General features: G+C 38.0%; 1 protein-coding gene across 1 annotated transcript; it reads left to right on the top strand.

The window, feature by feature from the left end:
* Window positions 1-898: 898 nt before the first annotated feature.
* LOC124128422 (fibronectin-like) lies at window positions 899-27442 on the top strand. Its single transcript, XM_048383868.1, has 13 exons — window positions 899-902; window positions 1832-2113; window positions 2858-3139; window positions 13459-13631; window positions 13820-14021; window positions 14658-14828; window positions 15147-15278; window positions 21733-21897; window positions 23661-23786; window positions 23870-23969; window positions 25239-25252; window positions 25978-26062; window positions 26905-27442. Exons 1-13 carry the CDS (start codon window positions 899-901, stop codon window positions 27191-27193), a joined length of 2025 nt encoding a protein of 674 aa, XP_048239825.1. The 3' UTR covers window positions 27194-27442.

Below are 27442 nucleotides of genomic sequence, written 5' to 3'. Positions count from 1 at the left end.
CTCACGGTTGGGGTCATTTTGCACGAAATCCCGAAACGCTCGTGTTGGTTGGGCTAGTCGTTTTAATTTACATGAATTGTTTTCATTTTGTTATCTAAATTACAACAAATTATAATTTAAAGTTTGGCATAGCTTCTCTTGCCCGTGCTATTTCAATTATGCAAATTCTTTATATTTATATAGTATAGACAAAACTAACATGCGCTGTATTTATGAACTAATGCATCGTTGATTCATTCTATATGTTGTCGTAAAGTATGCAATACCTTGCGTTATATGCTTATGTCGTCGGAAATAGTCCGTCGTCCATACGCCTTTTAAATGTTCGACTTCTTCTCCGAAATGACTTCTTCCAATGTGAAGGGTAAGAAACCTGAAACGGGTCACCATATGTAATTCCAAATTTGTTCAAACTCAAAGGCATGTTGATTAGAACCCAAATCATAGTTCCCAGGATCAGCTAACATTATGTCCTTGCTTCCACCATTTCTTACACCACAATTTGGAATCTGATTTTCAGTTAGGCCACAAACCAGCCATTTTCAGCCAAATCTATGTAAATACTTAGCCTTTTTTGGTCCAACATAATGACATCCAGAAATCGTAAATAGGAAGATTATAGCATTAGTTCAAGAATCATTGTATTTCAAAATGGCTGAATCTTCTATTTCAGAGGTAGGCTACAACAAAAAATGCCAATCAGCGTCTGACACGTGTATTGATACCAACACAAGCTGTTATGGCGGTAAATGTCGCTGTAATTACAGATTCTACTGGAAAACCGGCTGTGTCTCTAGTAAGTGGAAAAATCATTATAAAACTAAGTTTTGCTATTTATTGGGCTTTTGACATTAAGGGATGTCCAATTAAGACACGTTGGACTTCACCTCGGTTGAGGATGGGTTTGTTTAAGCAACAGAAAAGAGATTGCAAAATAGCACCTTAAATGTGGTTTCAAAAGTACTTAGGGTGCTGGTTGAGATGTTGCAAACAGTTTACTGAAAACAATTAATATTTTGTTATGTTTACATCAAAATTTGAACCAGATAAAAATGCGTGTAAATGTACATGACGGCCAGTGACGTGTTAATGTATTACTTACAACTGTTTCTTCATAGATATGGTCTTTGCTTTAAGTATATATAATATCCCTCAAAATGTGTCTAATTACTCATAATTCCATGCCTTCAGAGGAAGTATTGAATACGGTCCATAATTTTTTTCAAAATCGTTTTGCGACTCAGTTAGTAATAATTACACTGAGTTCGCCAAAGTCATTCATTTCAGAAATAGAGCTGCACCCGAATTAATTGTCTAAAGAGTTATAAGAACGTGGATCGCACAAACAGACTGTATGTTTCTAACTTTAGACTGAATACGTAAACCTGTTGGGAGGAAAATACCATTCTTATACCATCTATTACATCGGGCAAAAAATTCGTGTTCATGAAATTGAAGTCAAATATGTACCTACATTTATTTTCTGTTAAAAAATTTAGTTTATTCATTTATACTTTTACGATATTAGCATAATAAGAATCACTGATGGCCAAGTATTTATGTGATTTAATAAAGTATCAAACGATAATTCATAAATGATTACGAACTTTCAATCTGTTCTTGAAATGCCCATTGAAGGGATAATGTAAATGTTACTACTTTCCTCCTTAATTAATTACCATCTGTGTATCTCTTGTGTCAATCAATGAATGATTCCCTATTTATATGACTGCGAATAACACCATAACTGTACAGAAAATATTGCTTTACATGTACAGTGCATGAATGATATTTTTTGTCAAATTTGTCAGTCATTGTTTTGTTATTTCAGTCGACGATCTCAGTCCCACATCTGTCGGAGTCAGCGTGGACAGCACAACCACAATGACTGCAAGCTGGGAATCGCCCTCAAACGCTGTTGTTACCGGCTACGAGGTGACCGTCACACCTGGTGACATCAATCAGATCCCTGTAGGGAACGTCACAAGGACCACGCCCATCACAGGCCTGACGCCAGGGAGACAGTACTATGTGTCTGTGAAGACAAAGATCACCTACCTGCAGGGACGAGATGAGGAGACAACCGCTCGTTTTGCGCAACCCAAAGTAACAAGTACGTAGATCAGGGAGGAGAAGAAATGTTGCAGGTCAACGAGGGCACGTTATGATGGATAAACAACTTCTTTCACGTGTTTGATAAAGATGTGAGAGTCTACACCGAAACGGAATTACAGTAAAGAAGTTGTCTATCTGTAAGATCATGTCCTTGTTCATCACACCGACTCCAAAATTCCACTAACAGATCTAGAAATGTTGAAGGTCCACTGAAATATTCGTTCATCAGCCTGCATATGCTGGATCCTACTGCGATATACCTACAGCGTATTACACTAAGTCTTAGTGTGTGTCGCCGCGGTGGTAGTGCATTTCTTCATTTCATTCACCAGCTATCTAAGTACAGTTCTAACTGCAAACCCAAATTTAAAATCTAGTCTATGACAGCACAGAACTGACAGATTGATAGATGTCTCAAAATCAACTATATAGCGTACCAGTGTTTGTGTTAAGAAATAACACAATGTAGCTTTGCAAGGGGGTGGATGCCTTTCAGCTAGCATATACCATTTGTGGTTAGTACATGTGTATGAGCAAACTAATAAGGCAGACTATCTTCTGTGTGTCCTCTGAGAATAATGGAATACAAACTACGTCGTGACAGAACAATATTGAAGATATCGTGTGGATAGATGAAACATGACTGCCTGAAAATGACAGTTGTTTGTACCATACATTAGTATAAAGTGGCATGTACATGTAAAAGTTTTGTAATCGATGTGTTTTTGTTGGTTGTCATCAGCACCTGATACCGTGGATGAGCTCGGCGACAAGACCAACCTCACAGCCCCGAACATCATCATAGACTTCCTGAAGGCTGACGGTGATGTCCAGTACTACCGGGTCCAACTACAGGGGATAACTGATGTGAACTATCTGCAGACAACGTTCGTAACTCCACCTGCGACAAATAAGACTTTCAATGGAGTTGTGCCTAACTTCCAGTACAATTTGACGATAACAACACACAGTAATCAACAACAGAGTACTCCTTACGCTCGGACTATTCGAGTTAGGGCTTCACGTAAGTAGCTTTTCTATAGCTCGACTACACCTGTTAATGCTGTAGTTATTTCATTTTCCCGCAAATTGCCCATTGTACGATTGGACTTGTACCAAGTGTACGAAATAAACTGCTAAACACACAAGATGTGAGAATACTTGTAAAGGCACCCATATGTATGACATAGAAACAGACTTGTGATCCGGAGAAGATGAAACAACAGGGAACGGACGTTTTAGAAAAAGGAAACGGCACGAATTGTTACAGACATGTATCGTTTTTCGAGGTGATTCGGCTAATATACCTACAGTGCTGACGCTTCTTGGGTTTCACGAATGAAACTGTAAGCGTATTGGCCGATTGGGTGTAACTGACCTATATCCAACTCCAGGCAAGTAAACGTCTTTTTTCCGTTTCTATTACATGGATTGTTCACGTATCATAGATGACAAAGGTAACTGAATCAGCCTTTCAAACGACCTTTAAAACGAAATGTCTTCAAAACACCAATTGTCTAATAATGCTCTCTCATCCTATCCGGTGGCAGAGCGGTGATGACAGTGGGTTAACAATAAAAAGTTCAAAGGTTGAAACGTAAATGGTTTCTTAACAGTATAAGTTTCATTTTCGAGTCTGAAATGGTCAACACATTTACGTAAAAGAGTTAAAGATTGCAAACTGAGAATAGTTCCAAGTGCCTGGAATATGTGTATTGGCCAATACACCTTTTGAATCAAAACATTAAAACCATGGCAAGGAGACAGGAAGAGGGGTAGAAGGTTTTCTCCAAACAGCAGGACATTACCTACCTCACAACACACTGCATAAACATACATATTGAATCACAAGCGTAATTCTGTAGGAATTGCATTGAATGTCAAAGAAAAGAAAACTGAGACAGTAAGGCAATTATTAGTTATATACCACACCCTCAGCTAACAGATGTGTGCACTAATGGACCAAATGTAGGTGCATGTAGTGGGAATGTTGCCTTATATATGCCGAAATATGTAATTTGGCTCTTGTTTCTTTGACGATTGGTTGGTTGGTTGTTTTACGCCGCACTCAGCAATATTCCAGCTGTATGATGGTGGTGTGTAAATAATCGAGTCTGGACAAGACAATCCAGTGATTAATATCATGAGCATCGATCCATGCAATTGGGATCGATGACATGCTTCAACCAAGTCAGCGAGCCTGACCACCTGATCCCGTTAGTCGCCTCTTACGACAAGCATAGTCGCCGTTTCTTTGAAGAAGGAAAACATTTGCAGATAAGATAAAAGATATTAATGTCATTCGGCTATGGCTTACAATAATGTAATTTAATGAGTGCTCGAGTTGATTTTGCTTTTTACCGCTAGTTTCCCTTTTACGCTATTTGGAATATGTTTGGTCGGATAATCAAGACTGGTTATTCTCTGTCGTTTTGATGTAGCATAAGCAATTTTCACCGGGGCAAGAACAAAGCGTCGATTGCAAATATGCCATCATATGTATAAAAGCGACAAAACACGCTTTAAATAAATAATCATAATACATCGATGTTAAATGCAGAGATCATTGTATTCCGACCATATCATGGAACAAGTTTGGGTTGTTAGTCTCGGTCAGATTTACGTCATACCTGTTTCATTGCAATATATTTTAAGGGCATTTATCTTTTTATCTAGTTGAATACAAGTGTCCGAGAGAGCGGAAACATTACCAGCCAACTCAAGTGGAAATAATGGCAACAATAACAAACGTAATGCCTGTAACTATTTGTACATAAGTCACACATATATTTTGTTCATCAAGGGCATCAAACACTGCTTAAACCACGGGCCATAAACCAACAACAACAAATGCTAGACCACCAATCTTATATTGGAGGAAGGCCCATCCATACATCGTACCAACCCTCAGTTATAACGTCAAACCGCAATAATATATATAACCAAACATCAATATCTTATGGGATAATGTAGTCGAATAATTCTCTGGTTGGAAGCGCTCACAAATTTAGGCGTGGAATAAATGTTCACATATAAGTAATACGATTAGGCTTGTCTGTATGAATAGTATCTTGATACGCACAGAGTATGTGAACCATAACTCTCATGAAATATAGGCAAACATGTTTTTGTAAAACATTATTCTTTATTTATTTATTTAACAACTCATTAAAGATATAATCTCCCGATTGGTTTATTTTGAACAACTATTCCTAGGGAATTTGTATTTTTATTAAGCTTTCCTTTCCTGAAATTCCATTTGGTCGCCACAGTTGGTGAGGTTGGGGAAGGGCTGAAATCTAATAATACGTTCACTTTGACCTTATTGCATGCTAATAATATTACATGTACTTAGATGGTGGACCTGTGAGTGTCATGTATCACAAGGAAAATCACGGATACCACCTTCTCTATTGTTCCACGGCAAATTCTTGTTCCTTCTTCAGGTGTTGATAGTGTAGGAGACCATGATATATATTTGTGACAAAATTAAATGCTATTAAAAGGGGAAGAAGATTGTTAGGGTGCTAAAATTGTACAAGGGAATCATTAATGTGTTATAAATATGTTAATTTGATAGATTAAACGAAGAGCTGATTGAATTGACTGGAAGTTTATACTGTTGATGAGTGTTTATACAGTGAACTTAATGTCCCAAGCACTCCCTGATCGCGTTTGATGGATGGCTTGGCTCGACTGATGTGGTTCGTATCTTGGAGTTTGTGCTTTATTCACAAACTGTATTTAAACAAAGAGGGAACATTTCTCTCTATGGTATGCAAGAATCACACCCCCGTGACTCTGCTGAGCTGGTAGTATGGGAGTTAAAAACATATACAGTCGAATGTTATTCTTGATACTTGGGACTCCCAAATGAGTTCGAGACAACCGGGATTTCGACACATCCCGTTCGACAGATCGGAGTATAACTTATAAACGCGATAGAAGGAATTCGCAGGAACTGGGAGGTGAGTTCAAGACAACCGGAAATTTGACACATCCATGTTTGACACCAGGAGGTTCGACTGTATTTAGATCTATTATGAACTGTTTATTACCGGTTTATTGCTGAGTTTAACATTTAGGATTTAAGGTAACTAAAATTAGACCAATTACAACTAGATGTATATTTTCATTATCATTTTTAAAAGTATACTTCTCATAATTTGGTGGTTTCTTGTTCAAACTACTGTTTGTGTGATCTAAATTTTAAAATGATGATTTACAAAAGAAATGGTCATGCAATAACGATTCTTCATATACAGTATTTCAACGCAGTAATGAATAGAGAGGGCAAACGAATTACTTCAAAAAGACTATACGCAGAATGATATGATTGTAGTGAAAGAAAACAAACTCTTTTGATCTCTGAATGCAATATTATATTTATTATACCTCAGTCTATAACTAAGTACCAATCTCATTTAAATGAGATCTTAATGCTCGTTACCGCTACGCGATCTTTGACTGCCCAATAAAATGAATTATAGCAAAAAAAAGGACATTTATAACCAATCAGAAAGCAGTTTTCTCGGAGCTTTACGGAACTAGTTTCATACTGGTGACGTCCATTCCAGCCTACGCTTTGAAAGATATATTAATTATACCATTGAAACGAGAAATAGAAATATGATTTTGACCGAATCAGTCTCCTAGTCCGTAACTGTCGTTCGGAATACCCTGTGTTAACCTTTTTGAAGTTACATGATATATTATATTATTATTGTGGTATGCAAAAGAGACGCAACACTGCACAGCACATTGTGCCTTAGAAGATTGGGACCAGTGAGACCGCCTCGAAAGTTTCATATTAGCGTCTATGCATAAAGATTCAAAGTGACAAAATTATCATAAGACCGCGTGACACTCTGCTTATTATATCTTTAGATAATATGTGTACGTCACCTGTTGTGACTCGTTGATATGATGCATGTAATATCGCCTATGATACCCGAATCAGATACATCACCATCGATCAATATTCTTTCTTTGTTACACCTGGTATGATTACTATTTGATAGAGCTTCATAAACACATGTTCATGTTATAGTCGAAATCGTACAATCGACTCGGCTTTATGCAGAGATTTCTATTGGATATGGAAAGGGTTTTGTCGCTTTCTTTAGTCACCATTCATTGTGGATGTATACTTTCTTTGGCCTGGCAGTTTATAAACAAAATTATCATTTTGATAAAACTCCTAAGTATCCCGTACATACTTGTAGGAAAGACTACGTAGAAATAATCCCAACACTCTGACACCATAGAAATAATCCCAACACTCTGACACCATAGAAATAATCCCAACACTCTGATACCATTGGCATTATCTACACCAGGACCTTTACCTGATTTCATCTGCTTTATGGACATAACAGGCTTCTCCACTCCCCTGTAACTACACTCCAATCTATCCAACTGTATAAACTCTACCCCAGATAGACAGACAGACAGACATTTTATTCGTATTTTTTTTGCTATGAGGCAAGTAGTAAAGTGAAAGTTCAGATCCGAATTACGTAGATCGATGTTCATGATGTCAATCACTGAATTGTCTGGTCCAGACTCGAATATTTTAGAGACTGCCGTCATATAGCTGGAATATTGCTGAGTGCGGCGTTAAACAACAAACAAACAAACAAACAAAACTAACATTTGCATCTCACGCGCTGCAATAAGGTAGGGGGTTGCGAGAGATATTTCCTCTCAAAGAATAGTCACTGGTAACGAGGGATGCTTGTCCTCACCCTCGGTCCTCAGCCTTACAGAGAAGGAATTGCGTAATAGGGAAATCCTTTGCTACGGTTGGTTGGTTGGTTGGTTTGTTGTTTAACGCCACACTCAGCAATATTCCAGCTATATGACGGCGGTCTGTAAATAATCGAGTCTGGACCAGACAATCCATTGATTAATATCATGAGCATCGATCCACGCAATTGGGATCGATTACATGCATCAACCAAGTCAGCGAGCCTGACCACCCGCCTTTTCCGACAAGCAGAGTCACCTTTTACAGCAAGCATGGGTTGCTGAAGACCTATTCTACCACGGAATCTTTACGGGTCCCTTTGCTACGGACATTACGTTATGTCATGGAAGTATATCCACAAAAAACTTCACTCAAATGAGCAAATTGTTTCGTTGTGACGCGTCAGCAAGAAAAAAGCATGGGTGTGTGACCTTTGGAAAATTTGCAAACATGAGGAACGTGGCATTGATCAAGTACTTGGAGATTGTTGTTTGCAGTTATATGATGTAGTATCGTCTTCGGGTAATGCTCAAGATAAACGCCAATATTTTAGTTCATGATGACACTCTGAGTGTTACTGTTAAGAAATGAACATTGAAATGGTTAACTGAACTCGTTAATCCTCCAAAGGTAGGTTTTAACTTTTGTTGACTAGATGTCATGTTAACCACAGAAATACCCTAACGTAGAAAATTGATGAGAATCAACAGCAATAACAATGTCACTATTATGTGGCCAATAGTACAAACAGTTTGTAAGGACACGCGTTCACAAGAACAACTCATGTTACAATGTTACTCAGACAAAATCTGAATTTTTTTTGTTAATGGTAAAAATCTATGGCATCAAAAATGGCAATCGTCAATTGTGTAGATAAGGTCTGAAAAGAAGCGCGCATTACTGCCTCTATGGAAACAATTATGATGTTTCTGAGAGATTCACACTTCAGGTATGCACAATCATAGCTGCTCTTAAGTTTCTCAATGTCATTTACAAAAATGAGAGAATGATTGTGCCTCGCATGAACTTATCGTTTTGCTCATAATACTGTTTTGTTTGTCTATCACACATGTGAGAGAAGTAATACTGTATGGCCTAGCAGTCGATATGTTCATGTCGGTGTATGCAGTATTGAGATCGTGCATAAAGTATTGCATAATGTAGAACTAACTACACATTAACACAATTTGTCTGACAAAACAACTGTTTTTTGCTGAGGTGTTATATGACCTGATAAACGTCAACACCAATAACTGAGGAACTAACCACACACAGCCACAGGGACATTTGTCTTTGAGATGACAACACCTGGTATAATCACCATTTGATCGTGATTCATAAACACATGCACATGATACAGTCTGAATCCTACAGGGCTTTTGACAGAGATTTCTTATGAATATGGAAATGGTTCTTGTCGCTTTTATATATCATTATGAAATGACAGTATGCATTCGAATTTCACGTACCCACAACTACGTTTAATCGTGGTCCGTTTGAAGCAGGATTTCATGTTCTCCAACTTTTAACACTATCGCGATAATTGCAGCATGTAGATGCAGGTGCTTTCGGAACCTCAAAAAGGCGAAATATCTACATGTGCTTTCTCAAAGGGCATGTGAAACGAAATAAATTTATTATAGAGAGACATTACGTATAAAAAAGGTATTTGAACGTCGAACTTTTGAAACCAACTACTATCTAGAATGTAGGGAGATCTGCCTTTTATTGTGTTTCGTGGCAACAAAGTACGACAGAGGTCGTGCGATTGGGTGACTGCAGGTTGGAATAGCCATTAGAAAAGTTGCAAGACGACTCCAACGGGTAGAGAGGACGGGTGAAGTTCAAGATCGACCACCTTCAGGCAGACCAAGGATAACAACCAAGGGAGATTACTGTTAAATTATCCTGACATCTCTTCGTCTACGTGCACTGACTCTCCAGTTACAGGCACCTACGCATGTGTATGTCTGTTCACAGATCGTCCCCGTACTGTCAGGATCAATTCAGACTACCCCTTCTGTAAGACCATAGAGCTGCTCGCTTTGCGTTGTGCATGGTTTCTAATAGTTCGAGTTGGCAGCAATGGTCACAGGTGTTGTTTACTGACATATTACACATCAGGCGCCAGTTCAACGATTGTTTGATTGGAGTCTTCAGACGTTGAGGGGAATGCTTCAAAGATGTAACCATACGAAAAGGGGACCGATTTGGTGTTGGGTCGGTTATGGTATAGGATGGCTTCAGACTTCATCACTGAACTCCTCTGTAACACGTTTATGGAAATCTAACATTACTGTTCAGACGCGAAATTCTTCGGCCACTTGTCGTTACTGCTTTGAATGTTATTAGACCTGGTGCTAAACTCCAAGATGACTGAGCTCGTGTTGATACACAAAACCAAGGATGCAGTGGCAAGCTTACTTTCCGGATCTGGCACCAATAGAGCATCTTTGGGACGTCCTTGGTTAAAGGTTTCGTGTTAATCATCCACATCCTGTAAATCATCAACAGTTCATTCAGTTTCTCGAAGCAGAGTGGCAAGCCGTCCCTGAGGTAACTCTCTAAGGAGGCTTGTTAGGTCGATGAGAAGACGCTGTACATAATGCATCCTACGTAGTGGAGGCCATACGCATTATTGACATTTTCACTTTGTGAATCAATCCTGTTCATTTCACAACCATTTCAAAACGGTTTCATAAATGAAAAACCTTCATTTAATCTATGATTTGTTCGCACTCATGTTGTTCTTGACTCCCTAAGTCGAAGAAGGTTGATTCTTCATATATCATTTTTAATGATTGTATTTAACACATTACTCAAACTGTAAACATTATTTCGCGAACACCTGGTATCATCACTATTTGATAGTTCATGTTATAGTCGGAATCGGGGAATCGAACCTGCTTTTAGCAATAGTACTGTCGCTTTTAATTACATAATAACTCCAGCATCTAAAATAGATCTAATATTTATTGATAGAATTTGTGTTTTATTGTAACAAATCAGCTTCACTGAGGAAGAAAGTGTAGCTTCATGCGTTTTTTTACTATGCACCAATGTCACATACACATAACTATTATAATATCAAACAGCCAATTCGAACAAGAAATCTATCAGACTGGCAAGAAAGATATACTGTTCACCACTGCACAGATATTGGCGTAAGACTACTAACGTTTAGTCCGCAACGGAAGTGTTTGTTCAAGTATTGCATATTTATATCGACTGTGTGTCATGGCGATTTAGCACGGTGCTAGAAACGAAACGTCAGTGCAGATTTTCTTTCTGTTTATAATGATGATTTACAGTAAATATACACATCTAAGATATGGAAAGATAGCTATGATCGTTAATATTTAGGTGGTATAGTGTATATTTATGGGCAGGAAGATCATGATCCAAACGTAAACATTGAATGGACAAGCCCTGTGACCGAGAGGGCACGTTCGCGTCATAGCAGTGCCGCGATTTCTTGTCTACCAGTTGTCCTACATGTACGTCCGTTTCGACAAATAAGTGCTGCTTTTTTCAGTGTCATGTGTTATTGCTCAAACTACCTGACCATGTGAAGGAATTGCCCTAACCGTTTACATTTTGTCTCAAAAGGAGATTTCAAAAGTGTGGCCACGACATCTAACGTTAGTCGACGCCATATTGTAAACACATTGTGTCAATGTCGGTTTCACATGTGGTAGTTTGGCATCCGTTTCGATAAACGCGACACAAACATAATTTGTGTATGCCAATAGACGGTCGGTTATTTCCCGCCGCTGTGAATTTGTCGTCTGGACAGGTGCGCGTTATTCGACAACGCGTGTTGTGACGTGGATGACGTCACGTCAAACAACTGATCTAATGTTGTGGTCGTATAATGGATACACGTGATTTCAGTTTCCAAATGAATATATTCTCTCTTTGACTGAACTAGAAAGTAGACCAGTACAACACAGATTGGAAGATTTCCACGGCGACCGACGAGTGAATGAGACCCATTTATAAACTTGAGTGAGTGAGTGAGTATGGTTTTACGCCGCTTTTAGCAATATTCCAGCAATATCACGGCGGGGGACACCAGAAATGGGCTTCACACATTGTACCCATGTCGGGAATCGAACCCGGGTCTTCGGCGTGACGAGCCAACGCTTTAACCACTAGGCTACCCGACCGCCCATTTATCACTTGAGGTCTCAGGTCTAAGAGCAAAGTGAATGCATTCTTGTGGTTCTTTTTTCGCAGTTTTAAATTGTATATGTTCCCTCCAAGCTGTAGTTTAGTTTAGGCCAAAAGAAGAAAGGAAAGACATAAAAATGAAAAAACATTTATATTAAAGATTTTGGAAGTTATTTTTTTTAAGTTCAATACTAAGAATATCTTTTTTCCTTTTATGACAAATAATTCCATTACTCACCATTACCTACAATCATGATCTATTTCAAACTTTTCTTTTTGTAGAATGGGATGAAATGAAAAACTGTCCTGGAAATAAACGAGTGTCCTTGAATGTGCATGTACATAACTAGGTGTAAAATACACTTCTAAAGTCGCATTTATAAAACAATATGAAAGAGAATGTTGTATTTCATGGACTGGCAATACAAGTATATTGTGACCAAAGGTCTAAGAGGGGCACCTTAGTGGGAATACAAGCTGAGACGAGGATGTATGTTTTCTTTTGGTCAGAGTGAAACAAATTTGTTCAGAGTTTTGAGCACATGAACTGTATATACATTGCACACTACTTTAATCGAAGTTATTCATATTTTCGTAATTTTCTCTCTCACTCATTCTTGATATTATTTATAATCGTCCCGTAAACACAATAATTTTGCCTTCTTTCACATGTACAAGTTATCGTTTCCTTGTATTACATATAACCTACTCTACGCTTCTTGAGCTTTCAAAGTAGTATGAAAGTATTAAAATTGTCCAATTACATTTCGTTTTAAGGTTTTTATAAGTTAAATTTAAACCATTAACAACGTATCATAACACCCGAAGTATAAATAAGCGGTCTGTGTGATTGCACAACGAAGCAATGCTGGTATGACATACGGCGCCCGAGTTACGAGTGATCGAAAATAGGTTCGTTAAATAGATTTGCTGCCCATGAAAACCTTTCAACGATTTTGATTGAATCTACGTGTACTTACTCTTTGGTGGTAGTACGTTTGTATAATCTTGTTAATTATTATGAAATAATTATGCTGTCCGATATTGAGCGATGTCAATTTGAGTATTGTTAGGGCTGATCTTTCACAATTTTTTGTCCTTTGAAAATGTCAGATGTCTATTACCAGATGTTTTTATCACTAATGAAAGAGCACGGACACTCAAAGTTACATGGACGTAACCGGATTTCTTCAAGATGTACATTTCAAACTGTCATTCGTATTGTAACATAATCTTTGACAGAGTCTGCGTATGAAATAATCACGACCACTTCCGTCGGTTTGGTTCCATAAGAGGTCTTCGATAAGTGGTTCACGAAAGAATCACAATTTCTATTTTTCAATGAAAATATGAATGTCTTGTTTTATGATGTGAATTAATAAAGTCTTATTCCTTTATTGAACAGAAATGTGTGTTTTCAGAGGCCGGCACTGTGAATTATTTCAAAACATTGGCGCTTACATCACGCAGTGTATCAGTGTCTTGGAAGCGGCCAGTGAAGACGAATGGAGACCTCTTCGAATACCGCCTGGAGGTGTCAAACAGAACCTGTAAACAGCTGATTGTTTTCAACTGTACGGAATGCAAAAGAAATGTACGTAGTAAATGAAGTTCTATTTTTCTTTCCCGGTACTAAGGAACAAAATCAATATATCGAAATGAAAACAGTCGGAAATGATGTTCAAATATCCATTGAAATATTTGTAACTATAAGGAAGAAATGCAGATATAAACTTTAACATTGATAATATTTACCTTTACATTTACTTTACATTTCTTAAGACTTCGATGGAGGCGAGTGGAAACTGTGGACACACAACCGTCGTCCATCTATCTGAATCTGACATCAACGATTCCACGCATGTAGTGAATTACACGATCACTGGACTCCTTCCAGACACTACGTACGTTGTTAAGGTAGCAGCTTATAACAAGGATGGAAGAGGGATAGAAAGTAGTCTATCGGAAACAACCGATGAAGAAGGTAAACTCATTTCCTGCCCAATAACAATCCTATCTACTCATGTTACTTTTTAATAAACCCTGATATGTCCGCGTATGAACATGCCATCCTCTCCTAACGTCCTGTACATGTTAGAGCTGTCACGTTTCTCACAACAACGATGGATAACCTTGATGTTGCTACAAATGTTAAGACTTCCTTTCTTGGCTCACATATGAGTAGACACATGTTTTGGTTTTCGCATTTCATACTACAGTAAAGTACGGTTATAACGAACACAAAGGGACTACTAAGTTTAATTCGTTATAACCGTAGTTCGTTATAAGCATATATACAGCATAACTACAGCAAATAGTCGGGACCAAAAAGTAAGTTCGTTATATCCGTCAGTTCGTTATAAGCGTGTTCGTAATAAACCGTAGTTTACTGTACTTAATTTTCACTGTATATTTATCAAATTAAGCATTTGTCATTTGTCCGTCAGGAACATTTTACGTTCACGTTTCTCGTATACTAATTCTATGGAACATTTTAAACCTATATGATTTTTTTGGTGAACTTTTGCAATTGATCACCCTAGCCCTACATCTATAAGTACAGCATTTATTTCCTTCAAGGGACCCATAGCTACTGGTATTTCTTCATTCGGTATTCCAGCTGCCAGTGAACCTACTGCCTTTACAGCGAACAACAAAACCTCCGACACCATAACGTTAACATGGGCACCGCCTGAACCAAGACCTGGACGTACTCACTACAACATCAGAGTCTACGAGAAGATTGAAAACACACCCGACTATAACTATATTGATACCAAAAATATAACCGGTAAGTCTTCAGATGAATATGTTATTATATTCGTATGTTTAAGCATATGTGAAACATTTCATCACTGGTCCTTAGCAAATTCGTATGACTTTTACGTTACGTTGGACCAAAACGGATTAAATGAATGTTATTGTGTATGAAACCTTACGTAACTGACACCTTCCATCCTGGTGATCATTTATATTCACATGCGTTGGTTATTATACTCCACGATATTTTATAATCTGTATATGCATTTAATGATGACAGTTCGACACATTAAAAACTGTTATGCTGTCCGTGCTCATGATAATATATTGTGGCGATCCTTTTCTTTAGGTTATCGCCATAACATGTATTCCGTGAACAATTTATCAAGTGCCTGGGAATACAAGTTCTTCATTCAGGCCTTCACACTAAAAGGGGGATCTGGAAACGTCTCATCTGATGTGGTGATGACTGAAGAGTCGAGTGAGTTGTGGCATACAGACATGTGGCATTTCCAATCATAGAGCTCGATCACGATAATAAAGATTTTATTATCATATAATGAATAGAGTTATCGATGCGATAAGCCAACGACTCGCATTATACAATTTCAATGCGTGATAAGATATTGACGATACAGAAACACACGACAAATAGTCATTGACCGTTTAGGTTGAAAGTTCGAAATAACGTTGACACACTGTACAGGTAGGTTATACTAATAACCATGTATTAACTGAGTATGCAGTTGTATTGTCACTCGACCTCTAATGTTGTCATTAATGGGGATATGTTATGGATACCAGTGGTCTTATATTGTAAAACAATAACAGCATTTTAAGAATATGCATTACAAAGGTTTGCTTATGCCTTGCTAGTTATAGAATAAAACAAAGATGTGTTTAAATGTTGTAGTTCCCTAAATTGGGCTGGTTTAAGAAAGGGTCATACTTTCTTATTGTTCCGTGAAAAATGTGGATCTCCTGTTTTAAGATGTAAATGAACAAGAAGTCTCCTTTTAGTTGATAAAATTCTTTTCATATATGAACACATCGATTACCACAACGCACACAAATAGAGATATGCCATGCTGAAACAACAGCTTCGTTGTGTTCATAACATGGAAATTGAAAGATGACCCTGTGGAATAAGTCAAACGTACTGCACAAATGATTTGAAAATTATGCACATTACAGGTAGCATATCCACACCGAAGACCCGGTAACGATTCCTATGCCATAAATCCGACGAAGTATATTTTAGAAACCCGTCTGTCCTGCAAAGTAACCGTGTATTTACTTCTAGGAGTACAGTTTAAGATGTCTTTTATATATAGTGTTCACATATTATTTAGACTTTAACGGTATGTAACAAATGTTATATTTGGGATAACACTTTCTTAGTAAAGTACAGATTCTAGTCCTTTTTTGGTTTGAGTCCCATCCGGGATTCGAACCCACATTCCCCGAGTGAGGCACCTATACAATCGACAGCACTTAAAGTCAGCGATCTAACCCACTTAGCCACAGAGGATTCCGACAACTTGTAGTCTAGATCATGTACTTTCTGTGTACCCCTCTGACAAGTGTAAATGGCCATGGCTCCCATGGCCAATAGCTATGAATACACAATGCCATTTAGAAAGTGTTCAAACGTAACAAATGTTTTATTTGGGATACTCTTAGTAAAGAACTTTCTTATTCGAAAACGTTTTTGGGTTGAGTCCCATACGTGATTCGAAACCACACGCTCAGTGAGACACCTAATCGCCAGCACAGAAAGTCACTGATCTTACCCACTCGGCCACCGAGGTGTTCATTGGCCGCTCCAAGATACCCCTACATTGCGTGATGCTTTGGTGTCGTTTTGTTGAAACCCTTCACAGTACCGGCCTCTGAAAGCACACATTTCTGTTCAATAAACGAAGAATATTTTATTAAGTTACATCTTAGTTCATATTTTCAAGGGAAATTATAAACAAGTGATTCTTTCTTAAACCAAGCCCATTTCTGGAACTAAAACATAAACACATATTTGTTTCACTTTATTGCGAGCAAAGCATAACGAAACCTTTGTGCATTTTCTTAAAACGGCATCATTGTCTTACAATATTAAGCCACTTAAGCCACATCCTATATCCCTATTAATGTCACTTTTTAGGGCATATAACCCAGTCCAAGAAGAACCTTCTGGCCCTCTTATTGAATACCACAGACACATCATTACACCAAACCGTGGGATGGGACTCCCGTAGTTTAAGTCTAGATTTGGAAAATCACAGTCCATATTTTAAAAGCCCTGCTGCATGTGACTTAATGTATTTTCTTTTGTCGACGATCAACAAATGACGATATGTAACAGATGTCACTTCTAATATGCCACTGAAGATAGTGTTGCCGTAATCTAGCTTTGACAACACTAGTCTAGGAGAAATTCAACTGTGACAACACTAGATATCATATGGGTGTGACAGAAGTTCAGCACTTGACAACAGTGTATTTATTGTATTTTTGTGGAGATATCATGACTAGTACTCGGAACATCTTGAATTCGAACCAATTATCATAGCTATTGTGTTATCTTCATTCAATTTCACCGTGTTATATTACTATTCATCCGGGATCTGATGAGTTTCATGACAAACTTATTATTACCATGGTGCCGAATCTGGGAATTGAATGCCGAGAGAGTTGCAGCTCCTTAGGCTACTCACCCATTCCTGTCCCCTTAGCTAACAGGATTCAATAGAAGGTGTTTTGCTGTGAGATATTTTATATCAGTCGTGATGATTTCAGGAACTATATATGCCTTATACAAGGCTGGCACATAACATTCAAACATTGCAGCAAGTTGACATCAGTAGTCTTTAATTGAGTGCTAAGCCCAAGAGCATCATTCCGTGTCAGGACAAAATATCGTCAATGTAATTCGTCAATCTGTAGAAGATGCATGTCTTAGAGCGTGGCTAGAGATACTTGTGTGATAAGACTTTTACTTAGATTGGCAATTTTGTCATTTTCATTATTTCGGCTGTTATATTAAAAGTAATTTAACTACAATTATAAATCAGCAGGGATCATACTTCACATCCCATACAAGTACTGAACGGCGGTCCTTTTGAATGAGTAAACAGATTGACTGGCACTACGGTAACGCTGGGAGCTGATATCGTTCCCAGAAAGTTAAGACATGTCTCCTGGTGAGACAAGCAGATTGTGTGTTTACGTTCTAAGTAATATGTTCTGTATGCAAGAACGGCTTTGATTCACATTGCTTGCCACTCGACAGACATGCAGATGTGTTGGTTAACATGAAGGCGACCTCGATATTTGAACTTGGTTAAACGGTAATAACACAATGTGTAACATGCGCAAATATGATATTATTTGCACATTGAATAAATGTGAGTGAGTGAGTGAGTGAGTTGGATTTAACGCCGCTTTTAACAGTATTACAGATATATCGCGGCGTGTCAGCTTAATGTGGGAGGTGATGCCCGAAGTGATGCAGGTCTTAGACGTTTACCACATCGGTGAAACCCACGAGCACGGGTATGATGTTGACAAACCTAGAAACATAATCGGGGCGAACCGGGATTCGAACCCATAATCATAGGTTTCTGGTGTGCCCAAGGGACGCAACTACGCGCAGCAAATCGCGGCGCCTTAGACGACTGGACCACCCGTGCCCCCTGAATAAATGTACTGACAACACATCATCTATATGCAGTCACATAAGACTAAATCAGTGATGTTGTAAAGCGTCCGTCGCCTGTTTATGGTATTGACTCTATAAAGTAATTTATGTTTGTGATAACATAACACGCAAAAACCTTAACGTCATAATACATTGGGAGAGGCCCAGTCGTCTAATGCGCCGCAATTCGTTGTGAAACGCCAGAAACCTATAATTGTGGGTTCGAATCCCGGTTCGCTCCTTGTCAGCACCATACCCGTGCTCGTGGGTTTCTCCAAAGTGGTAAACGTCTAAGACCTGCATCACTTCGGGCTTTCCTCCCACCTCAAGCTGACACGCCGTGATATGGCTTGATCATTGTTTAAAGCGGCGTTCAACCCAACTCACTTACTCATAATGCATTGATTATGAATCACTCAAAACAAGACAGTCTGCTGGACCACATGAATTGATTTTAGAACGAATGATTAGTGATTTTTATATTGTGTTACCACACTTGAAGTTATTGCTTAATCATCCGCATACGAAAAGAGGCGTTTCTGCTTATTTTTCTGCTGAGATATTTACAGCCGAACTTCTTTTATCATGTATGTAGTTAATACTTTCATCTACGTACATGTAGATGATACTTACATCTACGTAGAGGACGCTTACATCTACGTAGATGATACTTTAATCTTCTAGATGATACATTCATCTCCGTATGAGATATTATAATCTTACGTATCGTTACTCACACAGTGATATTGTCTTGTGAAGTTGGGACCCTAGAGGGATACTAGTTGATACACACATTTATATTTTAAGTAAAGGTGACTACTTAATAACTGTCAATTTAATTTGGGAGTGTGTTGGTTGTTTATTTCCATTTGTCCTTTTCCGTATTTTTATAGCAAACTGAGATCATTACAACTTGTCAAAATATCAGCCCTAAAATAAAATACAAACTGCAGAATTGTACCTTCAGTGCTTTACAGAATGATGACGAGTATTAATTTTGTTTGATATAGCTTTATAGTTTGAGTGATTCTCACTGCTTCATATTAAAGTTTTTATTCTTAAACCTAATTTCTGCAATGGAGATACCACGAGAGTCAAGATATTCGAGTGTTTACTCCGGATTTGTTGTTGTTGTTATTGTTGATATATAATTTCGCTAAAATTTTGAATAATAACCTACAGTTGTTTGTTTCTTAGTAGTTTGGGAACATGTTGTGCTCTCCTCTCTTTATTAAGGTTGTAGTGTGGCATGTAGCATTCTCCAGCAACTTCGACACATTGAAATGTTTAGATAATACCTCAAAAAGACATGGCAAGGTAGAAAGTTTCGGTCATAATTAACGTAGATGATACTTTCATAGTCGTAGCTGATACCTTTTAGACTGTGACACTCATACGCTTCCATAGTAAACAGTTATATCCTGAAAACTACACATATTATTGTTTGCAAACGACGTTATGATTTCAGAATTTACAGGAGTGTCACAACTTCAGCTAGATGCCCTTTTCAATCGAATCAGGTTTATATGTTAACTTGGCTTAACGTTATGGTATGTAAAAAAACAAAAGACAAAAGTTATGGCATTTAAAAAAAGATTGTAGATTATCAAATTCAGTAGTATGATACTACCAAAACAGAAATTGTACAACATCATAAGTATATTTGGCAGATATCTACTAGAAACTTCAATTGGGAGGAGAATGTGCTTCAACAATGATTAAAGGCTGGTTTTATATTGTAAAGTGAAACAATATAATAACGTAGAAAGTAAGCCAGGAAAATATTCTTCAAAATATTTGACACCAAAATATTTCCAATTTTATCCTATGGTTGTTAACTCTGGAGGTTAAAGTAGTTTGATTGTTTCATTGAGAAAATGCAATTGCTTGGTTGTTAGCAGTACGTACGTTTATCTTATACAACTAATAGTAATCCTGTCTTGATAAGATTTTGATAGATGTTCCATTCTAAACATAATATATATTTCCCAACTTACTAACGTTGTAACTAAGAATGAAATATTTCTGATATTATTTAATGCTTACCTATCAATAAAGCTTCGGGACCTGATAGAATCAGTTTTAAGTTATTTAAGAAAAGGGTTAAATGCATCAATGTACCACTATGTTTATTGTTCAATTCATCATTAGAGCAAAGTGTGTTTCCTGATAAACGGAAAAAAGGCAAGTGTTAGGTGACCATACTACCGTATCGAACTGCAGGCCGATATCTTTTATAAGTTGTGTTGAGAAACTATTTGAAAGAATTGCGTTTAAACACTTGTATTATTACTTTAAAACGAACAACTTGTTGTAAAAGTATCAATCCGGCTTCCAAGTGGGCCACTCCACTGTCGTTCAACTGATTGAACTATACCATCACATATGTACAATAGAGAAAAGGTTTGTATGGTATTTGGCGACGTATCTGAAGCCTTTGACCGCGTGTGGCTTAAATGGCTCGTCAACAAGATGGAAAGGCATGGTATGAAAGGACAATTGTTAAAATGGCTTTTAAAACTTATGGCTAATTGTAATCAGTGTGTGTTTGTGAATGGAGCCAAATCCCAGCCAAGATATTTAAATACACACTGCGATCATAATTATATTTCGAAACTGGTTGGGAACCTTTTTTATGAACGTAGAAGGAAGCGAAAACTATTGCTTTTGTATAAAATATATCACAACTTAGATCCATCTTACATAAAAGATATTTTACCAAATTCGGTATCTTCGAAAAAAAATACATATACCCTTAGAAATTTGAAAAATATCACAATTCCCCTAACAAGACTAAAACCTTGACATGATTCTTTTTTCTTATCTACCAACAATCTGTGATATGATCAAATATTAGAAACTATTACTCGGTAAATGTAATAATTATATTTCTTCTTTTACACTTAAGAACTATTATTGATCATAAACTGAAATGAGCAATCGCATCTGAATGATTTTGTACACATGCTTATTTTTTTTGTATGGATGAAAATTGCTGTCCACCTGTTGTTGTCACGTGCGCAATTGACAAAGCTTTTGGTCGAGTCCAAATCTGAATGGGGGAGGGAGGAGATAAAGCAGCCAGTATTTTGTTCTGTTTCATATTTTCTCAATTTATTTTGACATATTTGATCCCTATTTGTCAGTTTTACTTTACCTCTCAGTTTGACCTTCCCCCGGTTTTCTTTCTTTTATCCTTTACATATTCTGTTTATTTGACAGCAATCTCTTCTGTTTGCAGTTTCATCGTTCGATCAGACGATCCTCTCAGTTCGCCCAGGGGGCGGGTCAGTGGGAACAAACGTCATTCCACTTGAAATATGTGCTGAATGTCTGCACAACGCCGTGAATGGCAATATAGTCAAGTCTGGGCTACTTGTGTGTAAAGTTGGAGACTGCCAAATACGTAAGATGGATGCTTATGTTTCAGATATTCAGTGAATTGTTGTCAGTCCGGGCCCCTTTTATGCTGAAAGCTTGATATAACGGTCTTTTGTTAAAACGTCGATATGTGTTCAGTGGACACAGTCAGTAACCCGTACTAGTGATTCGTTCATCTGGAAAATTGACGGTAAACATGGACTCACTGTACAGAAATCAAACATCAAAGATTTAAACTTTTTTTATGTTTATCCAGATTGATTTCGAAGTTAAGTTTTGACCTAAATGGTTTGCAACGGTGTCTGTTTCAATGAATAGATGTTAGTCTTCCCCGCGATCCGTCTGAGGCACACCCTATCAGGAATGTTTCAGTGAAAAGATATGTTACAATGCAGAGCGGCGTTATCATTTAATGAGACTGTGAAACGAAAATCGCGCGCAAGTGTCTATTGAAAACACAATACGTTTATTGGTTTAAATGCCTGGACCGAGGCAACCGAATTCTCTTTCGTCGACACATTATCTAGCATCATGTTATTGCGACTTAGTTTGTAGCTCTCTTGTATCCCATGTGCACTCTCTTGTAATAATCCTATTTGGAGGCATGCACAAACATAGCCGCATCTATTCTCAGGGTATTTATTTTTTGTTAATTTGGCCTTTATCATACCACGTACTTTGTCATTTTTATGCTTAAGAAGTGATGCACTGACGTTTAAGATAGATATAACCCATTTAACAATATATCGAGGATATTTAGTTATTCTTGTCACATAAAGTACATGTTGATCTCAACGGCGACCTGACACAATTGATATTATTTTGATTGAGGCTGATACGATTGGAGATGGCACCTTTTTCAGGAAACGAGATGATTTAATACTACATGTTCTATTTATTGTGCATTTTCTCACTGATCCTTCATATCTTTGTATGAACATCATAGTGTCACTCAGGCATTTTGAAAGTATTTCCGGTAAAAAGTGTTATATTTTGAAATAAATATAGTAACTTATCTCTCGATACATTATAAAAAGGGTTGTGGGCTCTTCCTTACATATTAGACACCGTGATATATTCTTTACATAGTGATAATGTTTAGTCAATACTGTCAGGTCCGACCAAATTGTTGCAAGGAATATGATGATCATGCAAAACATGGTAATGTCTCTATATGTGAATGAAAAGACAAAAGATACACCATTATTATTATGTTCATTGACACTATGAAAAAGTAGTCCAATTTCCGTGCAATTACAATCGCTCCAAAATAGCGTTAATCAAACTCTTTGATGAGCTGGAAATTGGATTTTGCTTTAACTTGGTTGTCAAGCTAAGTAAGGACACACAGTGAGACGAAATGGGGTTTAAAGTCACCTTAAAGATTGTTTCACTTATATAGCGACGTTGTACATGCACGCGCGTGCGTGCGTGCGTGCGTGCATGTGTTTGCGACAGATACATTATACCGACTCCCAGCCGACCTGTCCCTGTTGAAGATGGAAATAAGAACTTTGCTGTAACTAATAGCTTCTGTAACGATGCGGCTGTCAAATCAGTTGTTTCAGTCAGTGGCGGTTATTCTGATTTCATGCTTATAATGGACCAATTTAGAATCCATATTTAAGGTAGAGTTCGGTTGTGATATTTAATATAAGAGGACCTGTCCGTAATACAAACTTCTCACCAAGTATCTGTCGACAGTAAAATGTATTACCACGTTTCTATGGTCCCATGTTCAAGTTAACAAGGTGACATGTTCAGTCATCTAGTTCTCTTATAAAACAGGAAACAAGATACACGACGCCCGTGGTGATTCTTATGATCGATTACCCAACTGGCACAGTGCAAGAGGAAGTGGTTTCACGTCTTTGTATCGTGCAACTGCTGATGACTGGATGAGCGGCAAGGAACGTGAGTTCTTTCTTTACATTTTTAGGAATAACAATCGAGACATCAATTGAAACAGAAAAAATGTCAAAACTAATCATTCGCAGGTGACGACATAGTCCTATATACAGTTGGAGGTGAAACGTGTGAAATTGCGGACCAGACAAGATTTTGCAATGGACCCTTACTTACTGAAAACTCATACAGGCAAGTAGTCTACCAATCACAATGCTACAATATATCAAATCATTCTAAAACTTTGCTACCCAGTCATCTCAGATACAACGTCAAGTTACTCCAAAGTTGCAAAGTTGACTACAGATAGGAGCAATGATGCACTGGGTGTAGATACATTGTAATTTGGTTGAAATGCATTTATGCAAATCTAATGATGTTCTATAATATGTGGATGACAGGGAGTCAATTCGACACAAAATATATATAAGGATTCAGAGTGACAAACCACTCCCCACAAGACTGTATGACAAGAGGGATGAATTCAACTTTCGAATAGTCAATTTTTCCAATACTCAATTTTACCTTCATGTCGAGCAATATTCCAGCAGCTCAAGCCTTTTCTGTTTACATTTCAAAACTTTTGAAATACAATCGATCATGGGTTTTTTAACCAAGATTTCGAAGAATGTGATACGACTCTTGCTCAGAAGTTGTTTGATCACGGTTCAACATTCAGGCCTCAGTAAAGCTTTCAAAAACAATTATGGGAGACATGTGGAGGACATTTCCCAATTTGACGCAGCAGTGACAAAAATGATGTCCGATGCAATTATCTGTTTTGACCATATATTCCCGTGTTTTTTAGGTGAACAATTGACTTGCCTTTGCGTGTGTTTGTGACGAGTGCCACCGGTGTGGCAAGATACGCTCACCTTTTCGCGAACACCTGGTATCAATACTATTTGATAGCGATTCATAAACACATGCTCATGATATAGTCGGAATCGTACAATCGACTGGAATAGATTTTCAATTGGATATTGGAAGGGTTTTGTCGCTGTATATCATTATATATTGTTTTTGTCGAATTGGGTTTTGACTCGAATAGTCTTTCTTTTTAGGGTATGGGTATTTGCTTGTACTAATGTTGGCTGTATGGAGACTCTATTCGTTGAAGTAGCTGTGACTGAGGGTAAGCCGTTTTCATAATACAAACACCACAAACAATAAATGCACTGCAAAAAAGAAACGCAAATGTACTTTTAGTTGTTTGTGTCATATATCATATAAATAATCATCAGATGGTAATCGATTGTTCACAATTGGCACACATCACTGTCATTTAGCCAGGTTCCAAACGGCACACATGGAACAGTAGATTTTGAAGGCGTGGGTCGCCTGTTCTCAATGTCTTGTATGACCACCATTAGAGTCTAAAACTGACTGGCATCGTCGTCACATGGAAGCGATCAGATCCTGAACTGTGGCCTGAGGAATGTTCACCCATTCTGCCTGCAGTGCTTGTGCCAACTGTGAGGGGTTCTCTGCTTGCTGACGTGCTCGCAGTTATTGATCCAGTGCATCTCATAAATGTTCGATTTGGTTCAAATCCGGAGACCTTGATGTTGTGATTCCTGAAAAAGGCTGTTGTCTGTCTTGCCGTGTGAAGTCGGGCGTTGTCTTGTTGGAAAAAGACGTTCGCTTGTTGCATAATGGGAAGGATGAGTGGCCGAAAAATCTCATCCGTGTAACGTTGTGCCGTCACATTCCCCAGAGCTTGCACAAAGTCTATTCTAGCAGTGTCGAAGGTGGCTGCCCACATCATCCCACTACCACCACCAAACCTGTTCAGTTCCTGAATGCAGTTTCGTGCAATAACGTTCCCCGCATCATCCGTAAACACGACGTCTACCATCAGGGTGTCATCCCTAATTTTCAGATAGTTTTCACCGCTATTTTGCCATTTTCGTCCAATGGAATCTGTTTCGTTGGGTGGCGGTCATGTAGCCTTGTGGTTAAAGCGTTCGCTCGTCACGCCGAAGACCCGGGTTCGATTCCCGACATAGGCACAATGAATGAAGCCCATTTTATGGTGTCCCCCGTCGTGATATTCCTGGAATATTCCTAAGAGCGGCGTAAAACCATACTCACTCACTCACTGTTTCGTTGGATAATCGAGACTGGTTCTCTGGCGTTGACGTAATATGATTAGTCCTTCCACATCAGCATGTCTTAACACTTCGTTTTGGTTTTACAGCATATGACGTTGGAGCTGTCGTTGGTGGTGTCGTTGGCGTGATAGTGTTCGCAGTGATAGTTTTTGTCGCCGTTGTTGTATACGTGTGAGTATTCAAATTTTGAAATACTGTCATCCTCCCAAATCAGTGTTGTGTATGTCTGCAGGTATGATCTTGACAACAGTTAACTGAATGCACACGCAGCTGACATGACCTAATTAACTACTGGTTACCCCTTAATCATGTATGCTGCTACGTCTGTAAAATATGTATCATTGCTTCGTCTGATATTGTGACAGGATACTGTTGAATCTAATTGATATTACATGATAGATCCTCGGAATTGTATAAAGAACCTTCATTTGAGAGGTAGAACACTATGACCATGACGTAAAAGCTGATAATAGATTAGTTAAATGATAGTGTATGTTTCAGGAGAGTACGTATGATTCATGGAAACGATTTTGTAGCATTTAGTTATGTATCAGGCTTCAGATAAACCTGCGAATTGTAAAGAATACTGCTGGTAAAAACGACACCGATAAATATTCAAGTATCGTTCAAAAAGTATAGGTCCTGAGCACCTAATGATTGTTGTTCATATGCATGTACATATGTGCCTGTGACTTGGCTGAGTGTGTCATCGTGCTCCGATGGTATAGGTCGTTGCTCATCACTGGTTTGTTTGCCCGCCGCAAACATTCACATACTCAATAAAAATGTCTTTGCTTTTTCCAGGCCAAATTCGCTCACAATCTGACTGTATACATTCCTCATGATTATAATACATCTACATGTATGAATTGATAACTGATTATGATTACTATATCACCTTCGATATTGTGTACTTATAACAAAATTGTAATAGTTTATTTTATTACTTTCTGATATGAATGGGGTTTTCTCAAGCGCCACTTAATACATGAATATTTGGTTATATATTTCAGGAAAGTAAAGAGAAAATCCAGATCAAAGAAGAATCAAGATAGCATAAATCTTGGGCCTACCCAAAAGTTCGATGACACATATGATGAGGTCGGTGACGGTCAGAGGATGCATGCCATTACGGAGAGCAGCAGCAATGATGGTGGCTATGTTAACCAGGCGTCTGGACTTTCACTTGACGGCTTTGACAGTACATACGAACAGCTTGCCACGTATCAGAATGCTGAAATTCATGACTACGGACAAATCAATGTTAAAACCAGAAATAAGGGTGCAAAAAACAAACGCTAATTGACGTCTCACATGTTTGGCAAGGATACAGACTTCATTATCACAACTCAGTTGGATACAATATAATGCGCTTCGAATTCCTTAAAGACTAAAAAAGGATTTTCTGTAAATTAAACCGACCGTCAGTAGACATAACACACTTAACACTTCATCCACATTCCATCTAGCTCATTTGTCGAGCCCTTTCACATTACTAGAGTTAATGGGGAGCTCTTGTAGCCCACTATGGCTTTACATTAAGTGGGTTTT

The sequence above is a fragment of the Haliotis rufescens genome, unplaced genomic scaffold (assembly GCF_023055435.1).
Source record: "Haliotis rufescens isolate VD_foot unplaced genomic scaffold, xgHalRufe1.0.p SCAF_5, whole genome shotgun sequence".
Lineage (NCBI taxonomy): Eukaryota > Metazoa > Mollusca > Gastropoda > Lepetellida > Haliotidae > Haliotis > Haliotis rufescens.
Note: the sequence above shows the minus strand (reverse complement) of the source record. Positions and strands in the feature narration are given on the sequence as shown.